General features: G+C 40.5%; 1 protein-coding gene across 2 annotated transcripts in view; it reads right to left on the bottom strand.

The window, feature by feature from the left end:
- LEMD3 (LEM domain containing 3) overlaps positions 1–21670 on the bottom strand; it is a 56834-nt gene that overhangs the window by 22240 nt on the left and 12924 nt on the right. For both annotated transcript variants that reach the window (XM_054399574.1, XM_054399575.1), the window contains 2 exons: positions 6764–6801; positions 4320–4386 (listed from right to left, as the gene is read on the bottom strand). In XM_054399574.1, coding sequence (XP_054255549.1) covers positions 4320–4386; positions 6764–6801 — 105 coding nt within the window. The remainder of the gene's footprint in view (positions 1–4319; positions 4387–6763; positions 6802–21670) is intronic.

Here is a 21670-nt window from a genome sequence, read left to right as displayed (position 1 = left end):
AGTGTGGCTTGCCTCAAGTACATAAGAAGCTGAGTTCTCCTAGAAATGCTAACAAAAAGCAACTGAAGCCTCAGTGAAAAAGAAACATTTAAGTCTATTCTCACAATTGTTTTCAATACAGAAAATAAGTCCGTTGTGCTTTTTTTTTTAACATACAGGCTAGAATATTTGAAACTGACTTTCATTTGGGGGTTTAATTCATGAACTGCAGCATACACGATTAACAGAAATACCAGGAACTGTAAAATATTTGCTTTAAAATGCACTAAAGTAGCAGAACCAAAACCCAGTGGAAATCTAGTACTTTGAGGAACCCATAAATTTAGCACAAATTTCTAGTTTATAGCTTGATGTGGTACAGCTGACCAACACGAAAAGCAAATGGTGTATAAAACACTTGTTTAGCAAGTCTCATGCTCAGCTATCTGCAGCAGGACTCTATAGTGGGTGGGTAAAAGGAGGAGCAGAACAAGTGTTGCAAGAGCAAGTAAAAATTCCTGATCTCCCAAGGGCAAATTCAACAGTTTAGTAACACCATGGAAAACCAGAACTTGCTAACTAGGCTTTTAAGTCACTGGTTAGAAACAGCACATCATCAATTACTTGAAGAACTAAAGATTAAACAGAGGGACAGAAAGCCTGTGGCAGCAACCAGATACAGTAGCTGATACTTGAAATTTGTATTAAGCAAGATCTAGTGTTTTGCCAGATTTTCTTCCAGTAACAGATTTATCAGTAAGCCTTATTACATACAGAAGTCTAATTCACCCCTGCATCTCAAAGATGTGGGTTGTCCATTAGTTCAGAAGGAAACTCCTAAATCTGATAGATCATCACTGTGAGGAATGCCTAGCAAAAGAAATGTCTAACTAAATAAACAATTGCAGGGTCATAACCATGGGAAGCCGACTGCTCCCCTGCCTGATTAGGTTTATTCATTTTGCAACTCTGACTGAAAAGGGATGTAATATATTGAAGCCTTTCTATCCAAGACCAAGACATCCAATAATTAACATACATCTAAAGGATGTCTCATTTAAATAAAGCACATTCACAGAACTGTCAGGTTGGAAGGGACCCCAAGGATCATCCAGTTCCAAGCCCCTCTGCCATGGGCAGGGACACCTCACACTACCTCAGGCTGCCCAAGAGACACATCCAGCCTGGCCTTAAAAACCTCCAGGGATGAGGCTTCCACCACCTCCCTGGGCAACCTGTTCCAGTGTCTCACCACCCTCATGGGGAAGAACTTCTCCCTAACATCCAATCTAAACCTCCCCTCCCCTAGCTTGGATCCATTCCCCCTAGTCCTATTGCTACTTGACACCCTAAGAAGTCCCTCCCCAGCTTTCTTGTAGCCCCCTTCAGATACTGGAGGGCCACAATAAGGTTTCTTTGGAGCCTTGTCTTCTCCAAACTGAACCACCCCAAATCTCTCAGCCTGATCTCACAGGAGAGGAGCTCCAGCCCTCTGATCATCCTTGTGGCCCTTCTCTGGCCATGTCCCAGCACATCCACAACTTTATCTGAAACAGGGGCTCCAGAACTGGACACAGTACTCCAGGTGGGGGAGTTGGGAGAAAATACTAGGCACTGAAATATACAGTCTATAAAAAGTTGCTCTTTTGAAGAAAAGCTGAACCATTACAAAAGAACACAGGAACACAAACGTCAACTCAGAACCGCAACTTCAAGTTGACACATAGATATTGCTTCTCCCTCTAGTTTCTTATGAGTTAGACCTTACTTGCCAGAGGTTTGACAGACTAGTAATGGAAGAACATTAAAGGCATCCTATTTGTATATAGGATTATTGAATAATTTTATATCATATATCATATCTACAGTTGGAAGACAGTAATTTAATTAAGTAAAATCAAGCTACCCTGACTTTTTCTTCCTTCAAAGAACTTCCAGCATTTTACCTTCTATAATAAGTCACATCACTTGCTCTCCAATTGAAGTTGACAAAGCAAGAAACTAGCTCAGTACAAATATAAATGTAATGAAACAAAGAACTAGAACCCAAAATATTGACTGCCATCTTTATGTTGACTAAAGTTTAACAGCACAGACCACTGCAAACTTGCAGTCTGCCTTTTTAATATTAATAGTTATAACATGAGCAAATGATTCCTAGCCAAGTATGAAATGAGAGACATTTTTCCAAGAATGTGACAGAGAGCCCTGAAAAGCACCACTTTTACTAAAACTATTTCTTCTCTCTCTTTTGAAGTGGTGCATGCACCATGTACATGATCAACACTGTTAAACACAGCATTTCTCCAGCAGCTTTCTCTGTCCTATGAGTTTTATATATAGTCTCAGGTCTACATCAACATGGTATTCAAAAATGGATGCCAGGTTTCTTCCTCTCATACCTTGAGAAACTTGGTGCTGAAGGTATCTCCTAAGTACAGATGAATTGGGTCATTATTCAGAGTGCAACAGAACTACTCTGCTGAGCAACCAGGTAATCTCATAATACATCTTAAGTTTGGGGGATCATCTAACCAGCAAGTATAGCTATACTTTCTTTGAAATTAAGTACTGAAGTTTCTTCTGGACAGGAATATACTATTTAATAGAGATTAATGCACCTTTGAGACCTTGGAAAGCATCAGGTGTCCTGGAACATATATAAATCCCTCTCTTAAGGCAGATAGGTAAACATTTGTTTCATTGTACATGCATGGAATAATCCCCAGATAATGAACACAACCTTCCCTTCACAAATGTAGAAATCAAGTGCCAAACCATTTTATCTAGGCTAGTACACTGTTTACTGTATGGCCAACTGGAGGGCTAGATGACACACTGTTCTATTTTCTTTCCAAAAGGAGGAGAGAAGTAGCATAACCCATTGCTTCCACTTCATCCAACTGAAGTGCTCTACTGCACACAGCTGTGGGCCTCAAAATTCATTCCTACACACTACAGGTTGGCTACTCCATATGGCAGCGTGGGGGAAATCATAATAAAGTAAAAAAATCTTTCAGACCCTCTGATTTATAGCACAGAATTAGATACCTCATCTATTAAGTATGCAAGATTTTGAATAATTTGAAACAGTTCGAAATGTATCAAGGTGTAACTGACCCGCAAAAGATCAGCACTGCCAAGGCATTCACAGTCACGAAACGTGAATGAAATGAAAACTAAAGCTACTATAATTTTGCATGTACTCTGGTTTAAACAGCATTCTTTCACTATTTTGGTTTAAAGAACAACATAAACAACCAGAAATTAATTCACTGCAGAGGTTGTAAATGCTCTGGAAACAAAAAGCTTCTGCAGGAAAATTATTTTTGCAATTTACAGGTATTTCAGAGCTGCTCCAATTTATCACAGATTTCCTATACTGGCCTGACAGATTGTCAGCCTCATATATGTCAGAGTTGTTTCCACTTTTTTAATGCTTGAGAACTGTCAGCAGCACCTAGTAATGCTGAAAAAAAAAAAAAAAAAAAAACCCAAACACTTTCTTGGTGAAGCTTGCTGTCACAAAACAAACAGCTGACAGAAAGAAGAGTAAGGCTTAGAGAAAAAGAGAGAAAACAACACAAAACAACCGCCTCCTACATTCATGATGGATCAATTAAGCAAAGATGATAAATAAATGCCTTAATAGTTGTGAAATAGATGCTGCTGCAACTCACACTCACCAGGTGCCAAAGTTACAACCACAGCCTTAACTTTGCCCTTTCCCAACTGTGAGGTGTAACTATCTACGTGGTTTAATGCACTATCAATCATGACTCTTGGCAGAAGGTCTGTAGTGTTAACTCTGAATTAATACTAATCCTAAACACCATCTCTGACACACTACTACATATAGCACTTTTCATTACTACATAATTAGGATGGTTAAGGGGGACCATTTTGTCTAACAAGGCAATCTTGTTCAGTCGGTACCATTCATTGTATTACTAAACATTTTCTGATGGTTGCAAAATATCTTTGTTTTCAGGTAATTTTTTGATCACAGTGAATAACTATCATTAAAAGAACTACATATTCCTCTCCACATATAGCACATTTAGATCTTTGAATGAAATCAAATTCATAAAGCATTAAGACATTAGATCAAAACCCACACAGGATTACAAAATTAAACATCCTATTCCATTAACTAAAAAACATTGCAACAGAAGGCACTTAAAAAGATGAAAAAGGCAGTGTAAGTGAAGTAGAAATGGGGTTTCCAGATTCCTAAAATGGAACTCTCAATGACTATCAGGGCTCCAGCACATATACCAGTTGTTGCAAACCACTATCTGAGCATGTATTTCTTTGTAGCTGTATTTTTTAAGTGTTACCTGCTATTTGTGCCAATTTATCATGAAGTGCATATAAGCTGTTCATCATGAGACTTATTTCAGCTTCCTAGAATCAGAAAAACATATTAATGTTAACACAGACATGAGATGAATTTTCTTCCATTTACCTTCAAAATCTTTATATACCATGAGAAAAAATTAAAATTTAAATGGTTGTACACACGTAAGTGAAAAACTGTAGCACTTCAAACATCAAGGGTGAGACAAGTGATAATAAAATAGATTTTATATCACATATTCATAATACTGAATTTTTTCAGATCTCAACTGAAATTTAATTAAATTGCAGCCTAGACTGTGATGCATCTGCCAGTTAAAACTGAGACCTCAAAAAGTAATGCTACTGAGGGAACAGTGAAATGACCCTAAAAGAATTCTGGTTGTTTTCTTGTGCTGGTTTTCGATAGCTAGTCTGCAAAAATAAAACAGTTTTATTCTTAATCAAAGTGCAGTGGCACTTCATATAAGCCACAGTGAAAGTATTATGAGGTCATACTGCCACATAAAATTCATTTAAGAAGTAAGATTTTTGTTGTCTACCTTCCAAATACAGGAACTTAATTAAAAACAAACAAAAAAAGGGAAAAAAGAAAACCAACACAAACAAGCAAACAACTCAGAAAACTGTGGACTGTACAATCTTGTTGATGCTTCTTGCATATGCCACTAGTATAGAAATTCCCAAAAATAAGCATGAATATGAGCTGTCATATAATTTTTACATGCAGGGGAGTTTAACTTACCAAGATATTGGGCAACTTCATGGAAGCATACCCAGAAACATTTTGTATTAAAAGGAATTATTCAAAATATGAAGATGAGGAACGTGCAAATTACATACACTAAGTACTAAAGGCCGTTCCAAAATGTTGGGAGGTTTTTTGAAGTTGGCTCAGGCTCCTGAGGCAGAATCAAATGGCTGAGATAAGACTAGAGCCTTTATTCAGAAAATACACAAGGAAAGTAATTTTCCAGTTTGTGCATCTGCTGATTACACACACTTTGAAAAAAATAAACATTTTAGTTCCCTGATACACAAGCACCATCTGACATAACTTTCAAATGTGAATGGTCCAGGGGTTTTTCCATAAAAAAACAAAACAAACAAACAAACAAAAAAAAAAACCTCCTGCTACCAAGTAGCAGAATACTTCTTTCATTGGTCATACATTTGACAATTTCACTCCCATAGAGAGCATCAACCATTACCAGCATCACCTCTCCCACTTCTGGACCTAGGAAACCATAATTGAGATTAAATGAATGAAGTTGGTACTCCCCAGGAAACTAACCAACCTTATTAACTCATTTCCTGGCTGGAAAATACTGGGCATAGCAGAGGAGGAAAATCAGTCCACTACCACACACACATCAACAGCCATACTCCAAGTTCCATTTATTTGCCAGTAGGCACACCCATGACTTCACTAATAGCTTCACTGAGACAGAGATGTGAAGCCTTTATATGACCAAATTATCCTTTTTTCTTTTTTTCTTAATTAATGGTCAGACAGTGTACCAAACAGTATAAACCTCTCAGCAAACAACCAAGCATGGAGCAGGACTACTATGGAACAGTACATAAGAAACATACTAGAAAGTAGCACATAAAACAGGTTCTCAAGCTGTCAAGTCCAGCACACAAGAGGCATTCTCTCTGTGCTACTAAAATAATTCAGAACTTAGCCCACAAAATTCAATTTGTTCAAGAGATTGACTAACATGTTCTACTAGCCAAGACTACCTACTTTAAATATAGAATTATTCACTTTTGGAGAGTTTAATCCTAGACAAAACAAACAAACAATCCCCACATACAATTATCTTACAGTTTATATATGCTTAACAACAGCAGATCACTTCAACAGTTTACAGTCCAGGCAGACTAAAGACCAGAAGAAAGAACCACCAAAAAACATGATGCAGAACTAAAAATACAGATACCTTTCATGGTGACATGTCAAAAACAGTTGGAGAATAAGAACAAGCAACAAAATAGAAGCAAAGTGAAAATGACAAACTTATTAATCCATTTACTGAAGAAGGCCAACCCTTGCTCTGTGGCACTAAATAAGATCCAGGAGTTTCGAGCTGGTTTCTCTTACCAGATGTTCTTTCAACATTGAAAAGCCAAATGGTATTAGACAAACTGTTGAAATTTAATCTCAAAACTTACCACACCACAATTTTTCCTCATAGCTCTACAACACAAATTATGTAACATTTTTGTAGTATATAAAAGCAATCAGCATGCCACAGCCAAATCTTGTTATATGGCCTGAGATGAAAACAAAAAACCCCAACAGAGTTGCAAGCACATTCAGCTCATGCAAACTATTCTGAAACTGCATCCTTTTGAATGCAGTTGGTTTTATACAATCATTTGACAGGCTAAAACCTCAATATCAAGTGGGTTTACTTACTTCTATTTGTTGTAGCTTTTCATTGAAGGTATTCTTGACTGTCAAAAAAAAAATTAAAAAATTTCATTCTAGAGTCTGAAAATACTAAAGTACAGCAACATTGTAGCTTTATGACAATACTCTGATATTTACATAAGAACAAACAAGTCCATAATATGACAAATAATAATTAGACAGCTATTAAGCTTTAGCTTAACTCTGCATTTGATGATGCACTATGCTACCATTTAGGTTAAACCAGAATCTGGTACATCTATGAATTTCACAGATGCTTCCATGCAAACAAAACTCCCCTTGTCATGTGCTGAATTCTTGCTTCAATGACTCAGTCGCATTAAAATCATAATCAGAACAGTTTACATTTTTATCGTCTTACATAAAAAAAGCAAAATTAGCTTGTTTACCAAGTAATAATCCATACAACACAAAGCTGTACAACACCAGCTTTTTCTGTTTTGACAAAAGGTGACACAGAGCTCAGGTTAAAAGAGCAGCGTGACTACATGATCATTAAGAGGGGTGGGGATCTACTTGAGAGTCCAACAGAGGGCTACAAGGATGATAAAGGGACTGGAGCACTGCCTGATGAGGAAAGGCTGAGAGACCTGGGGCTGGTTAGTCTGGAGAAGAGAAGACTGAGAGAGGAATCTAATCAATATCTATAAATATCTGAAGGCTGGGTGTCAGGAAGGAAAGGACAGGCTCTGCTCAGTTGTGCCCTGGGATAGGACAAGGGGCAATGGATGTAAACTGCAGCACAGGGAGTTACATCGCAACGTAAGGAAGAACTTCTTTATTGTAAGGTTCATAGAGCACCGGAACAGGATCCCAAGAGGGACTGTGGAATCTCCTTCTCTGGAGGCTTTCCAGACCCATCTGGATGTGTTCTTGTGCGACCTGTGCTAGATTTTATGGTCCTGCTCTGGCAGGGAGGTTGGACTTGATCTTCAGAGACCCCTTCCAACCCCTAACATCCTGTGATCCTTCCTTTCTAAAACACACTTTTAATAGACATGGAGACTGTTTATCTATCATATTCCTTGCTTTAAAAAATATATATTCTTCAAAGACGTTGAAATGAACCAAGTGGTTTGTGCTATGCTTCTTCCACTTAAGACCAACAGGCTGCTAACTCAAAATTAACCAAGGCAGAAAGCAATCACCATTAAAGCATATTGCCTTGCTTTTCTATGCCACAAACTCTTTTCACCTGCAGTTTGAATTTCTACAGAAATAAGCCCTTCTATGTGCTGTTCAAATAGCAAATGAAGCTTCTACTGACCATAGTTCACCAAGCACAGAAACAGAATAAATGAAAGTATCCTGGGAAACCTTACCCAAAACCGAAGGTATATAGATCGCAACTACTGTCATACCTATGTTGAAAGCAAGACCAAGAATCACAGAATTGTCAGGGTTGGAGGGGACCTCAAGGATCATCTAGTTCCAACCCCCCTGCCATGGGCAGGGACACCTCACACTAGATCAGGTTGCCCAGAGACACATCCAGCCCGGCCTTAAAAACATCCAGGGACAGGGCTTCCATGATCTCCCTGGGCAACCTCTTCCATTGTCTCACCACCCTCATGGTAAAAAACTTCTTCCTAATGCCTAAATCTACCCTCTAGCTTGGATCTGTTCCCCTTAGTCCTATCACTACCTGACACCCTAAAAAGTCCCTCCCCAGCTTCCTTGTAGCGCCCTTCACATACTGGAAGGCCACCATAAGGTCTCCTCAGAGCTTCCTCTTCTCCAAACTGAACAACCCCAACTCTCTCAGCCTGTCCTCATAGGAGAGGATGGACAGCACTGGAAAGGGCACAGTACTCCACACCGTTCTGCTGAAAAAGACACTTCTTCCAAAAGAAGTGTATTCTCTGTTTGCATAGAGAATGGGGGGGAGAGGAGGGGGACAAATCTCAGTCTGCAAATAGTTTTGTGCATTTTGAAATCCTGCATTCAACATCAACCCATGGCATAGTAAAAGACAAGTTACCATCTAAAGTAATGTCCAAACTACATAATGCCACTTATGTGGTGTATTTACACCCACCACTCCTCACCACCCCCTAGAATATTGCAGCTATAACACAGCATTTCTGATTGTATTTGAAGGTGACTCAGCAACAGCCTCTGATAGTGCTAACCAACTTGACTTACAAAGCACTCCCATGTGTGGATATCCACAAAATAAAGATTTGCCCCCCAAAAATCAGTTGACTAACAATATCTTAACTTTTGAATCATAACCATGATAATTAAGCTGATCAGTTGATTTACCTATAAATGGGAAAAGTAAGCAAAATGTGGACATGCCAGACTAAATTCATGACAAGATTTCTCATTTAGGAGAAAGGGAGGATACAAGAGAAACTAAGGACCAACTTATACACCAGTAGTCCCCTAACCTTTGCCAAGTGCAATTGCATCTAGAGAAGGAAAAAAGGACTTATTTGTAAAACAATGTAATTTTTTTTACCTGTATGAACTTCTCTATCACTAATGGTAGCAGCCACAAGTTGACCCACTTCACCTTATTTTTGAAAGACAAGTTTGAAGCGGGAGTTATTACATACAGAAGCAGTGAAATGGTAACAATAGTTAGGAACACATTTCTACAATTAAATCCAATAAATTAGGCATAAAATACTTCGAGTGAAGACGAAAGCCTGACTCTCTGAAACTTTGCAGTTAGTCCATGTGCCTAAGCTCAGAAGAAAATACAATGTGTGACCTACTCAACAGTGACAAGCAGTTTGGCTTCCTGACATTAAATGGGGGGAGGAAATACCACAACAACAAAAAAAAAAAAAACCAACAGCACTCAAAACACAAGGGACTGGTTTGCAGACATTCAAAAACTTGATTCACAAAGTTTTAATTAAAAACTGATAGAAGCAGATGTTCAAGCATTCTTGTAAACCACACCTTATACCATGTTTTCATTCTATAGGTGCAAAGTCTAAGACATTACCTACTAGATTATCAAGCTACCAACTTTACAAAGCTTCTATGCATTTCATTCATTTACTCAGCAGAACATTCCCAGCACACTAAACTTTTCATCTAAATAGCCTAAAACAGGATTGGAGAAACACAGCCAAGGCTCTAGATCGCTGCCAACCTCCCAGTTTGAGCATTAGTTACCCAGACAGGATAATTATGTAATTATGGGTTCTTCCCTAGGTCAATCTTATTGAGCATACATGAAATCTTGATGATAAGGTTTTAGATTGGAGGGGGCAGGGAAGAGGGGATGGGGCATGAGACAATAATGTACAGATTTCAGTATACCTGGCAAACAATTTTAGCACTGATGAAAGCCATGGAGCAAACATGAATGCAATAATTCCATGCCTGCAAAGATGCAAACTGAAAACTGTCAGTTACAATTCTACAGAAGGTAGACCAGCACAGCAATTAAAGTGAAGGCAATGGTGGTGTCAGATTCCCCCAGCATCACAATCCCAGTGTAAAGTCAATCTGAAATGTAAGCAACTTCATGTTTAGAAAAATTAAAAATATCATGAAGCAATGCAGATGAGATGTCAATGTTTGTCTCTCCTTCACAAATACATCATGCTTAAAGTGAAACAAACAAAAAAAAACCAAAGAGACTCTCTTCCAAAATTATCTATCACAAAACTGTGATGATCCCCTATAATTCTTTTTTTTAACTCACACTATAGGATTGCCATTAAATCCCTCTGAAGCTAGTGATTTTATGGCAAGTTATCCAAGAGTGATATACTTTAAGATGTTAAGTATAGGATGCCTAATGCCTTAAGAGGCAAGTATGCCAAATGCAACTGCAGCAATTCATCAGCTGTATACCCAAATAACAAATGTCAATCAACCTGCATCTATTTACCACTAACCTTATTAAACTTCGGTTAATGCCACTCCTTCAGTAGCTCCTCTGTTCTGAATCCACCCTTCTTTGTTTTGTCCAGGACCTAACCTCTTACCAAACCCTCCCACATGCTCCAGCTACAGATATAGTTTTCATCTGCTCCAATGTGTAAGCTATTTCAATGTATGTCAACATAATTGTTTCTAAAGGTTTCTTGACAGTTCTTAAATTATAATTTTAAGAGTGACAAGTTCTTGTTCTACCAAACTAAGCATTAATTACTAAAGATGAATTTGTGAACACATAATTCCAAGGTTCCACCCTCAAAAAGAGTTCAAATACCTCCACTATACAGTAACAACTTGAAAGTGGTCAGCCTATCGAGCTCACATTTTTCTGGGCTTCAAAGAACAAATTCACATCTACTTGTACAATAAAGCTACAAAACTATAGCAATGATGTCCTACAACAGAAGTATTCTGATTGTTATCCCAGAGGGTCTTCTTCCCAGGTTAGCCAACCACTCAACAGTCACATCAGCTGTCTTCAGAAAAGAGGAGAAGCAACAAAGTAGTGGACCTGGCAAACTCATTATTCATTAGAACTCCCTAGACAGCAGCAAACCTGTGAGAAGCACAGCACTTTTACCTGGCCACATGTGAATACTAAGACGCAGGATAAAAAAAGAGCAAGAGTATTCTTATGGCAGAAAAACCTCAAAACCTTGACAAATGTAACCACACCAACTCCCCCAAAGACTGTCATAGCTAAACATTTTGCTTCAAAGTTTGATATATTAGCAGACATGCTTTATTCCTGGCAAGGTGTAACGATAATGGGCAGACATGAAAGGAAACAGAAAGTAAGAATACTAAGGGATATCATCTCCATGTGAAATTTGATTCCAGAACAGGAAGAGATAAGCTGTTTAAATTCCACTTTAAAAACTGACTGTGTTTTAATGCTAGTTAACCAACAACAAGAGAATAAGGTTACTGTAAAGCCTGCAAAATTAATCAAAGCATCATAAAAATATTGTTCTGCTTAATTGAAAAGGCTACTAATGACCTTAGTAGCAACTAATTTACATGTATTACTGGTGGAACAAGCTGTAAATGACAACTTACAGACTACTAGAATTCCTCAGCATAGTAGAGCCAGTCAATCTCAAATAACAAAAAGTCATCAATACAAAGCTAAGGGTCACAGCACAAATCCAAAGCATTCCAAGCAAAGCTGTCAACACAAATGTACATACCAAGGCATCTCACAAAGGTACTCAATTTTAGGAATACAAATGCAGTCAGTGTTAGTTTTTCATAGAATACAGGAGCTTTCATCTTTAAAGTAACAACATCATCATGCACCACCACCCCATTTTCCTTCCTAATACACTGGTAGCGATTGCAGGCAGGCAATATTTATGAGGACTTAGTTTTCTATTGCAAGACAAAGAGGGAACACAAAATATTTCTCCTTTTTTCAAAGCATGGTTTAATAGACATGAAGTTGCAGCCTAATCACAGGCATTCATGAAAATACAAGTGAGCTTTTAGAGACTCTTAATGGCACCATTTCCAAAGACTGACATTTCTTCCTAGGTATGACTGCCTGTGAAGCTGACACACACAAATCAAAATACCTTTGCTTAGGACATAAGCTAGACTCATACCAAGCTAACATGGTACCAAAATAAGGGCTTCAGTTACCTTCTAGTCACCAAATCAGGGTGCCAAAAAGTAGCTAATCTACCGCTATGTCCTAAATGCTGTGCTATCTGCCCTATATAGTGTTACCATTCCTGCAGTTCAAGTATTCAAAACACCTCAACAGATAATATCCAAACTGAATTACAAAGGAACAGACACAATGGCGCAAGCCAAGGATGCAATTACCCCAGAATCCTGCCTCCAGCAGCAGCAAGAAATTTTACCCATTTCAGACATCTGTCTCTAACTGGAGAGCAGAAATCAATAGAACAATGGCAAAAATAAATGTCAGAGCATAAGAATATAAAGTATATGCTGATACTTTAGCATCACAAGAAGATTTCCACCTCAGAAGATTCCCCAGAAAGAACTGACTGGCCATCTCTTTTTCCTCCTAAATTATCAGCCCTAATGTGTTTTTCCCTAATCATATTGCCCAGTCCTGCATCAACCCCAAGCAATCTTTACAGTTCCACAACTTAAACATGCACATGTGATAAACCGGTTTCTCTGCTTACTCCAAACTTGTCGCCTGAGAAACTCCTCCTTACATTAGAGGAAACAGTGAGTAATCCAAACCTATTCACACTCTCCATAGTACTCATGCCTTGACTTCATTCCCTCACTCTTTCACACTCAAGAGTCCTACTCCTCCTTGTTATGAAAGCCATATTATGATTCTGACCATATTAATACTCTCTGAACCTTTTTGCAGCTCTGCTAAGTCCTTTGTGAGGTTGGGGACCAGAGTTGGACACTATTCAAAATAGAGGAGCATCCTGGATTATTACTGCCACTCTCAGACAAATCTTCTTGACTATACTTAGTTCTCATTTCTCTTCCTAAGTGACAGGAAAATCTACCATTGTGTTTCTTTCTTGGCTACTATTAAATATTAAGCTAATATTTTTAAGATAATCATTGCAAAGTCATAATCTGCTTCTGAATGCACAGATAATTTGATTTTACAAAGAAAAAGCAACTTTCCAATGTGACTAAGGAGTAAAGCCACAACTGCAGAAACAGGAATGATCCCAATTGACCTGTAAGCATTTCATTTCTCTGTGTGGTACCACAAGTGCCAAATACTATCCACACAAGGATTCAGCAACTGCACACTGCAGCACACACTTCCAACCTAGCAGCATCTGCAGAAGCAAGAATGCTCCTCCCTGCAAACAGAGAAGTACTTTCTTCCTCCCCACCCACCATGCCACAAGCAGTCTAATCCCCAAAAATGCAGCACTACTTTTTCAACAGTCTGTCCTGTAAAGGTGTGTTAAGTGGATAACCTAATACTTTCCATCAGAATTTTTTCTTCATTAAAAGAATAACAGTGCCACAACGAAAAAGAGAAAGGTTATAGTTATTGGAGACTCTCTCTTGAGGGGAACAGAGGGACCCATATGTCGTCCCGACCCATCCCATAGGGAGGTGTGCTGCCTACCTGGGGCCCGGGTGAGGGACATCACCCAAAGGTTACCTAAACTAATCCAGCCCTCTGACTATTACCCATTGCTGGCAATCCAGGCTGGAAGTGAAGAAATTGAAAAGAGCAGCACCAGGAAGATTAAAAAGGAATTTAAGGCCCGTGGGAAATCGATTGACGGGGCAGGAGCTCAAGTGGTGTTCTGCTCAGTTCCCTCAGCAGCAGTGGTGTACACTGAGAGGAACAGGAAAACCCACACCATCAACAGTTGGCTTAGGAGATGGTGCCAGCAGCGGAATTTTGGCTTCTTTGATCACGGGGCAACTCTTACTGCACCTGACCTGCTGGACCAAGATGGGTTGAATTTATCTAGAAAGGGTAAGAGGGTGCTGGCACTGGGCTTGGCAGGACTCATCGGGAGGGCTTTAAACTAGGTCTGAAGGGGGTGGGTGTGGAAACCAGTCTCCCTGGAGAGGAGGGAGGACCACATAAACTGGTGAAATCAGCAGCCCAGCTGAAGTGCATGTACACCAATGCATGCAGTATGGGCAACAAACAAGAGGAACTGCAACTCTTGGTTCACCAGGAGAACTATGATGTAGTTGCCATCACAGAAACATGGTGGGACAATTCTCACAATTGGAGTACCGCACTGGGGGGTTATAAGCTCTTTAGGAGAGACAGGCAAGGGAGAAGAGGAGGAGGGGTGGCCCTGTATATTAGGGAATCCTTTGATGCCTCAGAACTTGAGGTTGCAGAAGAAAGGGTTGAATGCTTGTGGGTTAAAATCAGAGGGAGGCCGCACAAAACTGACATCCTGGTTGGAGTCTGTTATAGACCACCCAACCAGGACTAGGAGGCCGATGAGATATTCTATAAGCAGCTGGAAGCTGTCTCAAGATCATCAAACCTTGTCCTTGTGGGGGACTTTAACCTACCAGACATCTGCTGGGAACTTAATTCAGCAGAGAGGAGACAGTCCAGAAGGTTCCTAGAGTGCATGGATGACAACTTCCTGATGCAGCTCTTAGGTGAACCTACCAGGGGTAAGGCTCTGCTTGATCTGCTGTTCTCAAATAGAGAAGGGCTGGTGGGAGATGTGATGGTTGGAGGCTGTCTAGGGTGCAGCGACCATGAGATAGTGGAGTTTTCAATATGCAGGGAAATAGGGAGGAGCAGTAACAGAACCCTCACTATGGACTTTCAGAGGGCAAACTTCAGGTTGTTCAGGCAACTTATTCGCAAAGTTCCCTGGGTAACAGCCCTTAAGAAGAAAGGGGTCCAGGATGGTTGGACCTACTTCAAACAGGAGCTCCTAAAGGCACAGGAACTGGCAGTTCCCACATGCCGTAAGACGAGCCGGCGGGGAAGACGACCGGCCAGGATGAGCAAGGAGCTCCTGAAGGATTTAAGGGAAAAAAAGAGGGTTTATCGCCTTTGGAAAGGGGGGGAGGCAACTAGTGATGTGTTTAAGGATGTTGTTAGATCATGTAGAAGAAAAATTAGAGAGGCAAAAGCACAGTTAGAAATTAAACTGGCCGCTTCCCTGAAGGATAACAAAAAGCATTTTTATAAATATATTAATGCTAAAAAGAGGGGCAAGAGGAGCCTCCACTCTTTATTGGACGTGGAGGGTAACATTGTAACTAAGGATGAGGAGAAGGCTGAGATTCTAAATACCTTCTTTGCCTCCATTTTCAACAGTAAGGCAGGAGGACTTCAGGATAACTGGCCTCCTGAGCTGGTCGATGGGGTCAAGGAGCAGTGTTGTACTCCTGAAATCCATGTGGAATTAGTTCGAGACTTGTTGAGTCACTTGGATATTCACAAGTCCATGGGACCTGATGGGATTCATCCTAGGGTGCTGAAAGAGCTGGCAGATGAGCTGGCCAAGCCTCTCTCCATCATTTTCCACCAGTCCTGGCTCACTGGAGAGGTCCCAGAAGACTGGAAACTGGCCAATGTGACACCCATCCACAAGAAGGGACAGACAGAAGAACCTGGGAACTACAGGCCTGTCAGCCTGACCTCAGTGCCAGGGAAAATCATGGAGCAGATTGTCTTGGGGGCTATCACTGCGCACCTGAAGGATGGCCAAGGGATCAGGTCCAGCCAACATGGATTTAGGAAGGGCAGGTCCTGCCTGACCAGCCTGATCTCCTTCTATGACCAGCTGACTGCCTGGTGGATGTAGGGCAGGCTGTGGATGTAGTCTACCTGGACTTCAGCAAGGCCTTTGACACTGTCCCCCACAGCAAACTCCTGGCCAAGCTGTCAGCCTGTGGCTTGGACAGCAGCACTGTGCTGGGTTAGGAACTGGCTGGAGGGCCGAGCCCAGAGAGTGGTGGTGAATGGTGCCACATCCAGCTGGCAGCCTGTCACTAGTGGTGTCCCCCAGGGATCAGTGCTGGGCCCCATCCTGTTCAATATCTTTATTGATGATCTGGATGAGGGGATTGAGTCCATCATCAGTAAATTTGCAGATGACACCAAGCTGGGAGCAGGTGTTGATCTGTTAGAAGGTAGAAGGGCTCTGCAGAGGGACCTTGACCATCTAGACAGATGGGCAGAGTCCAACAGGATGGCATTCAACAAATCCAAGTGCCAGGTGCTGCACTTTGGCCACAACAACCCCATGCAGAGCTACAGGCTGGGGTCAAAGTGGCTGGAGAGCAGCCAGGCAGAGAGGGACCTGGGGGTACTGGTTGAGAGCAGCTGAACATGAGCCAGCAGTGTGCCCAGGTGGCCAAGAGAGCCAATGGCATCCTGGCCTGGATCAGGCAGAGTGTGGCCAGCAGGAGCAGGGAGGTCACTGTACCCCTGTACACAGCACTGGTTAGGCCACACCTTGAGTACTGTGTCCAGTTCTGGTCCCCTCAGTTTAGGAAAGATGTTGAACTGCTGGAGCATGTCCAGAGAAGGGCAACGAGGCTGGTGAGAGGCCTTGAGCACAAGCCCTATGAGGAGAGGCTGAGGGAGCTGGGACTGTTTAGTCTGGAGAAGAGGAGGCTCAGGGGAGACCTCATTGCTCTCTACAACTACCTGAAGGGAGGTTGTAGCCAGGTGGGGGTTGGTCTCTTCTCCCAGGCAACCAGCACCAGAACAAGAGGACACAGTCTCAAGCTGTGCAGGGGAGGTTTAGGCTGGAGGTGAGGAGAAAGCTCTTCACAGAGAGAGTTGTTACGGCATTGGAATGTGCTGCCCAGGGAGGTGGTGGAGTCACCATCCCTAGAGGTGTTCAAGAGGGTTATGGTTTAGATAGTCATGAGGTTTAGGGTGACAGGTTGGACTATCTTTGAGGTCTCTTCCAACCTTCTTGATTCTATGATTCTATGAATTAAAAAAAAATAGCTGGATAAGTTGTTGTTAACGGAGGAAGCAACAATACTGGAAGCACTGTGATCTGAAATGGTCCTTTAGCCACCTAGACCTTAGAAACAGGTTCTTGGTTTTACAATCCAGGTGCTTCCAACATCAACTAACAGACCTGCAACTTTATTTTGCTAAGTCTGGGGACAAGTACTGAGTCCACCCAGTGACACACTGGGAATGTGTCAAGGGCAATTCTAAAATACTGTTTCTTGAAGCTTCTAAACCTTAAAATGCGAGGGGAAAAAATTATTTATTACACAAAGTAAGTTATTCCAGATCTCCATCTTTCCAACAGCTTAACATCATCCTGCCTTATTTTCCTCTCTGCAAATGAGCAGTTTTTGTGTAATCTTCATCTCCAGATTGTGCTAATTCAGGTAGAACGCACTCAGAATCAGTAGGCTAAACCTCTGGGCTTGGGCATTTTAGTGTGCTCTGGAAAAAGCTTTTCTATTTTAAAATTCAGTACACCATTACAGTTTGAAAAGTCCTTGCCCATGCCAATTCTGAACAGCAGTACAGTCTGCCATATGGGAGAGAGGAAACCCTAAAACCAGCTGAATCTTTCCTTAATATCAAGTCAGTTTCTCAACTGCCTCAGTTTAGACAGGTTTTATGGATATTTTTTACCAGTACAATCTGAATTCATTCTGTTTGTGAAGAGGTGATATCAGAGTTGATGTTATAACCAAATTATTTTATAATCACTTCTGGATCTGACAAAACCCACCTCCAAAAGAATTAAAACTGCCTTATTTGTGACAGACATTGCAATTCAGGCATTTTTTTTACCAGCCCTGAAAATAGAGGTTTTCAAAGAGAAATTCTGTTATTTCCCACCTTTTTACCTAAAACAATGGAATTCTTCATTGCTTCTTTTAGCTGTATCACCCTTTCTAGAAATGCTCAAATCTACTCCTGCCTATTTAAATACCAGTTGGAATAGACCTGAATGTTGAAACATGCTAAAAGCCATGTCAATTGGTCCATGATAAAGAAGAGAAACTAGTGTTTTGGGAGAGCTTCTCAGATTGTTCTGTTTCATTAGAATAAAAATAATAGTTTCTTTCTAGTACTTGCATTAATGATTGAAAACCGAGAAGTCCTAAGCTTTGTACTTAAAACAAAGTAAAATATTTCAATCTGCGTAGTGACTGTAGATATTCTAATACTGCAAAACTGAAACAGAACTGTTGGCTGGCTGTTCTTAAAAAAATAAGTTCTTTTTAAGTAAAAAGCTCTATAAAATGAATCCAGAACTGAGAGTTGCCAAGACTGATGTCTGGCAACAGAGCTGACTTTAGAGAGAGTTTTGACTATATTATTGCCACATTCACTCCATGAATGGTGCTGTCAGCTAGAATCTGCTGAAGTGTCCATTTCAAACAGAGTTGACACCTGAGACTAATACCTGCAAATATTAACAGAGGCTGCCTTTCCTTCTTTCTGGTCTCCTGTTTCCTAAATATCACCATCAACCACAGCAAGACTCAGTGAAGAAAAAAAAAAGCCTAAAGAGCTATAGTAAGAGACACTGCTTATTTCAAAAGGAAGAATGTGCAACCTGCCTGTGTATATTAAATAAATAAAAATTAAAAAAAGGAAAATTCACTTTTTCTATGAGAAGACCCTGTGAAAATAACTAAGCAACAGATGAAGGAAACCAAACAGAAGCCCAAGCAACCATACCAAGAAACAGAACAACCTTTACCTATCACTATCAGCAAGAAATCAACACTGCATCTTAGTGGACCATTTCCATAGACAGATTAGAGGTTTGGGCAGAAAAGATTTGGGTAGTGTTCACATCTCTGTTTTGGAAGGGTGAGGGGTATCATCAGAAGTAGCAAATGTCAGTCACCAAACACTCCAGACAATACCTTCAGCTGCTACACTCACCCAGGAATTGGTCTTCGCTCTATCTACCCTATGCCTACAATAATATCAATAAAGCATACACAGTACAAGAACATACTCAAGCAAGAGCACATTAAGCTATTAGGTTATTTATTAAAATAATTTTTCATGACCTGTATGAAAACAGTTCTTAAAGCATCCTCTTCTCCAGGTTTATAGCAACAGATTTTGCACCCACACTATATTGCATTTCAGTGAAGAAATAGCTGTCTGTGTTCTGTTAGGAAAAATGGCTCAAGAAAAAAAAGTATTTGCAATGCATTGTAAAGATTAGGTAATACTACCTTCCTTGCACACACACTCAGCAGTAATTTAAGACATAACATCACAGGAAAGGGATACAAATAGGCAATATGCAGTAACTTCCATTTTTACTCAGCTGGACTAAGACTCTAAGGAGCAGGCTAAACTTCCAGGCTGTTTAGCATACCAGATGCATCTGTTTGATAGCATAAACTGTCTGGTTCAAAAAAAATTACCTGAAGGGAACAACTGTATCACTACACAGCCATACATTACCACTGCCTCCTATACTCAGCTAAATAATATGCTTGAACTAAGATTTCCAGTACTGTTATCATAATTGTTTATTAGTTGAACAAGTTATGCCTGTTAAAGGGTAACACGAACAGCTAGCTAGTGGATTAAGCTGATCAATCTTCTAGCAGTGCTGTGTGCACTTCTGAGTCAAGTGGATCTAGAGAGAAAAAAGAACCTATCTTAGCAAGAAACTCATCTGCCATATGGAATCAGCAAAAAGAGGATGGGAAGCAAGAACAAGTGACTTTTACCAAAATCTCAAACACCAGGGACAATAAAACCTTATGGCACCACTGACTATTTGCAGGTACATGAGTCACTACAGAGTAGTACAAGGTGTGTGTAGTACAAAGGTAGGTGTGAACTAGAGGAATTCATAAAACTCTCCTTCCTCAAGCTATTTATCTCATGCTTAAGATGGCCATAGAGCTGGTAGTCTGATGCTGAGGCTTAGGAAGCTCATTACATTCTCATCTCCTGAATGGCAAAGAATATCATATGCTAATTCACTGCTTTCACCAGATGGGCCAGGCAGACCCTATTCAGCCTTTGGTCCTCAAATCACCAGGACAGCTCCTTCCCAGGGATGCTACCTTCGTGTGATTTCCCTCCAGTTTCCTCTCACTCTAAAGGAATGACTTTAATAGCACAGATCTTACAGAGCAGAATAAAAGAAGTCTGGATTTAACATCCTTTTTTGCCTCTTTCCCCTCACTTCATGTGCACTTCTACAGCACCTTTGGACAAAGGTCAAGAGGGAAGAAAAGCCAACCAGTATTTAAAGTTATAAACCAAAGAGTCCATTAGCCACTACATTTTCCAATTACAAAGTACACAGACACATTAATGCTCAGTGCAAAGAAGCTGACAAAAAAAAGTCTACAGCATTTCTACTGGGAGTACCACCTTTGATGAAAGTCAAACTTAACAGACACTGGTCATACATCTAGGATCACCACGTCAGACTGTGTACTACACATTGTGAATGAGCAAGCTCTCAGAAGTATTTAAAAGGCTGGTATTTCTGTTCTCAGTGAGAAATTAAAACCTACTAGCTCAGAGAACACTGTATGTACAATAGTATGGCTCTTTCAGATGCCCTCAACACTCCATTTTATTTTTTTTCCTGAGTTTACATCAAAATGAACATGTGTTTGCTATTGCACACAAAATATGAAGTACCCAAACTTGAATATAACCTTTAGATACAGCTCAGATTCTCAGTTTCCTGCAGCGATTTAGGAACACCTTTATCCAAAGCTGCTTTTGCATAAGTAGTATTTCACATGCTTACAGATACAAAAAACAAAACCCAAAAGGAAGTAGTGGGACTACTTTCCTGAAGGAATTGATTTAGGGACCAGAACCCCAGACACTGTCTTACTGATAGAAGGAGATGCTTTAACCCTGATGGGTGGCAAACCCTGGGAACAGAGTGCAGCTAGAAGGAAAACACAGACAGGTCGTCTCCCTAGAGGCCACTGTGACCTAAGGGAGTTATGCAGGGACCTGATAACAAGAACAAAGCAAAACTTAGGACAGAATTATGGAATCCCTTTATTTCTTGCCTGACATATGTTTAAGCCTTCTGAAAAATATATGCGTTCATGTGATACTTTCTCTCTGTAGCCAATCATGAATTTACAACTGTAGTATGGACATACTAATGACCAATTACAAGCTGCCTTCTGATATTACGTTCACCTACATAAAGAAAAAGCTTTGTCCAATAAATCGACACTTGGCTTGCATCAGGCCTCGTCCTGTCTCTCAATCACAGCATAATGGCGACCCTCGATGTGACGAGGCAATAACCACTATACTGTGGCCTGCTGTGACGTCCCACAGTACTTAAGTGAGCTGCTGAAAGGAAGCAGGACGCCGGCCGGCAACATATCATCCCTCCAGGAAGTGAGGTGAGCTGTGGGAAACTGAAATGGGGAATCAAGAGTTGTCCCCAGAGAGAGACGTATACGAACTAATTAATGCACTCCTTAAAAAGCATGGCAAAGTTATCTCTGGCCATGATCTTGGAGTAGCACTGAAGTGGGTGCAAGAAAAAATCCCCACAGTTACAGCACGGACAG

This window comes from Indicator indicator, chromosome 3, assembly GCF_027791375.1.
Source record: "Indicator indicator isolate 239-I01 chromosome 3, UM_Iind_1.1, whole genome shotgun sequence".
Classification (NCBI taxonomy): domain Eukaryota; kingdom Metazoa; phylum Chordata; class Aves; order Piciformes; family Indicatoridae; genus Indicator; species Indicator indicator.
The sequence above is the reverse complement of the archived record's forward strand: the minus strand, read 5'-3'. Positions and strand labels throughout refer to the sequence as shown.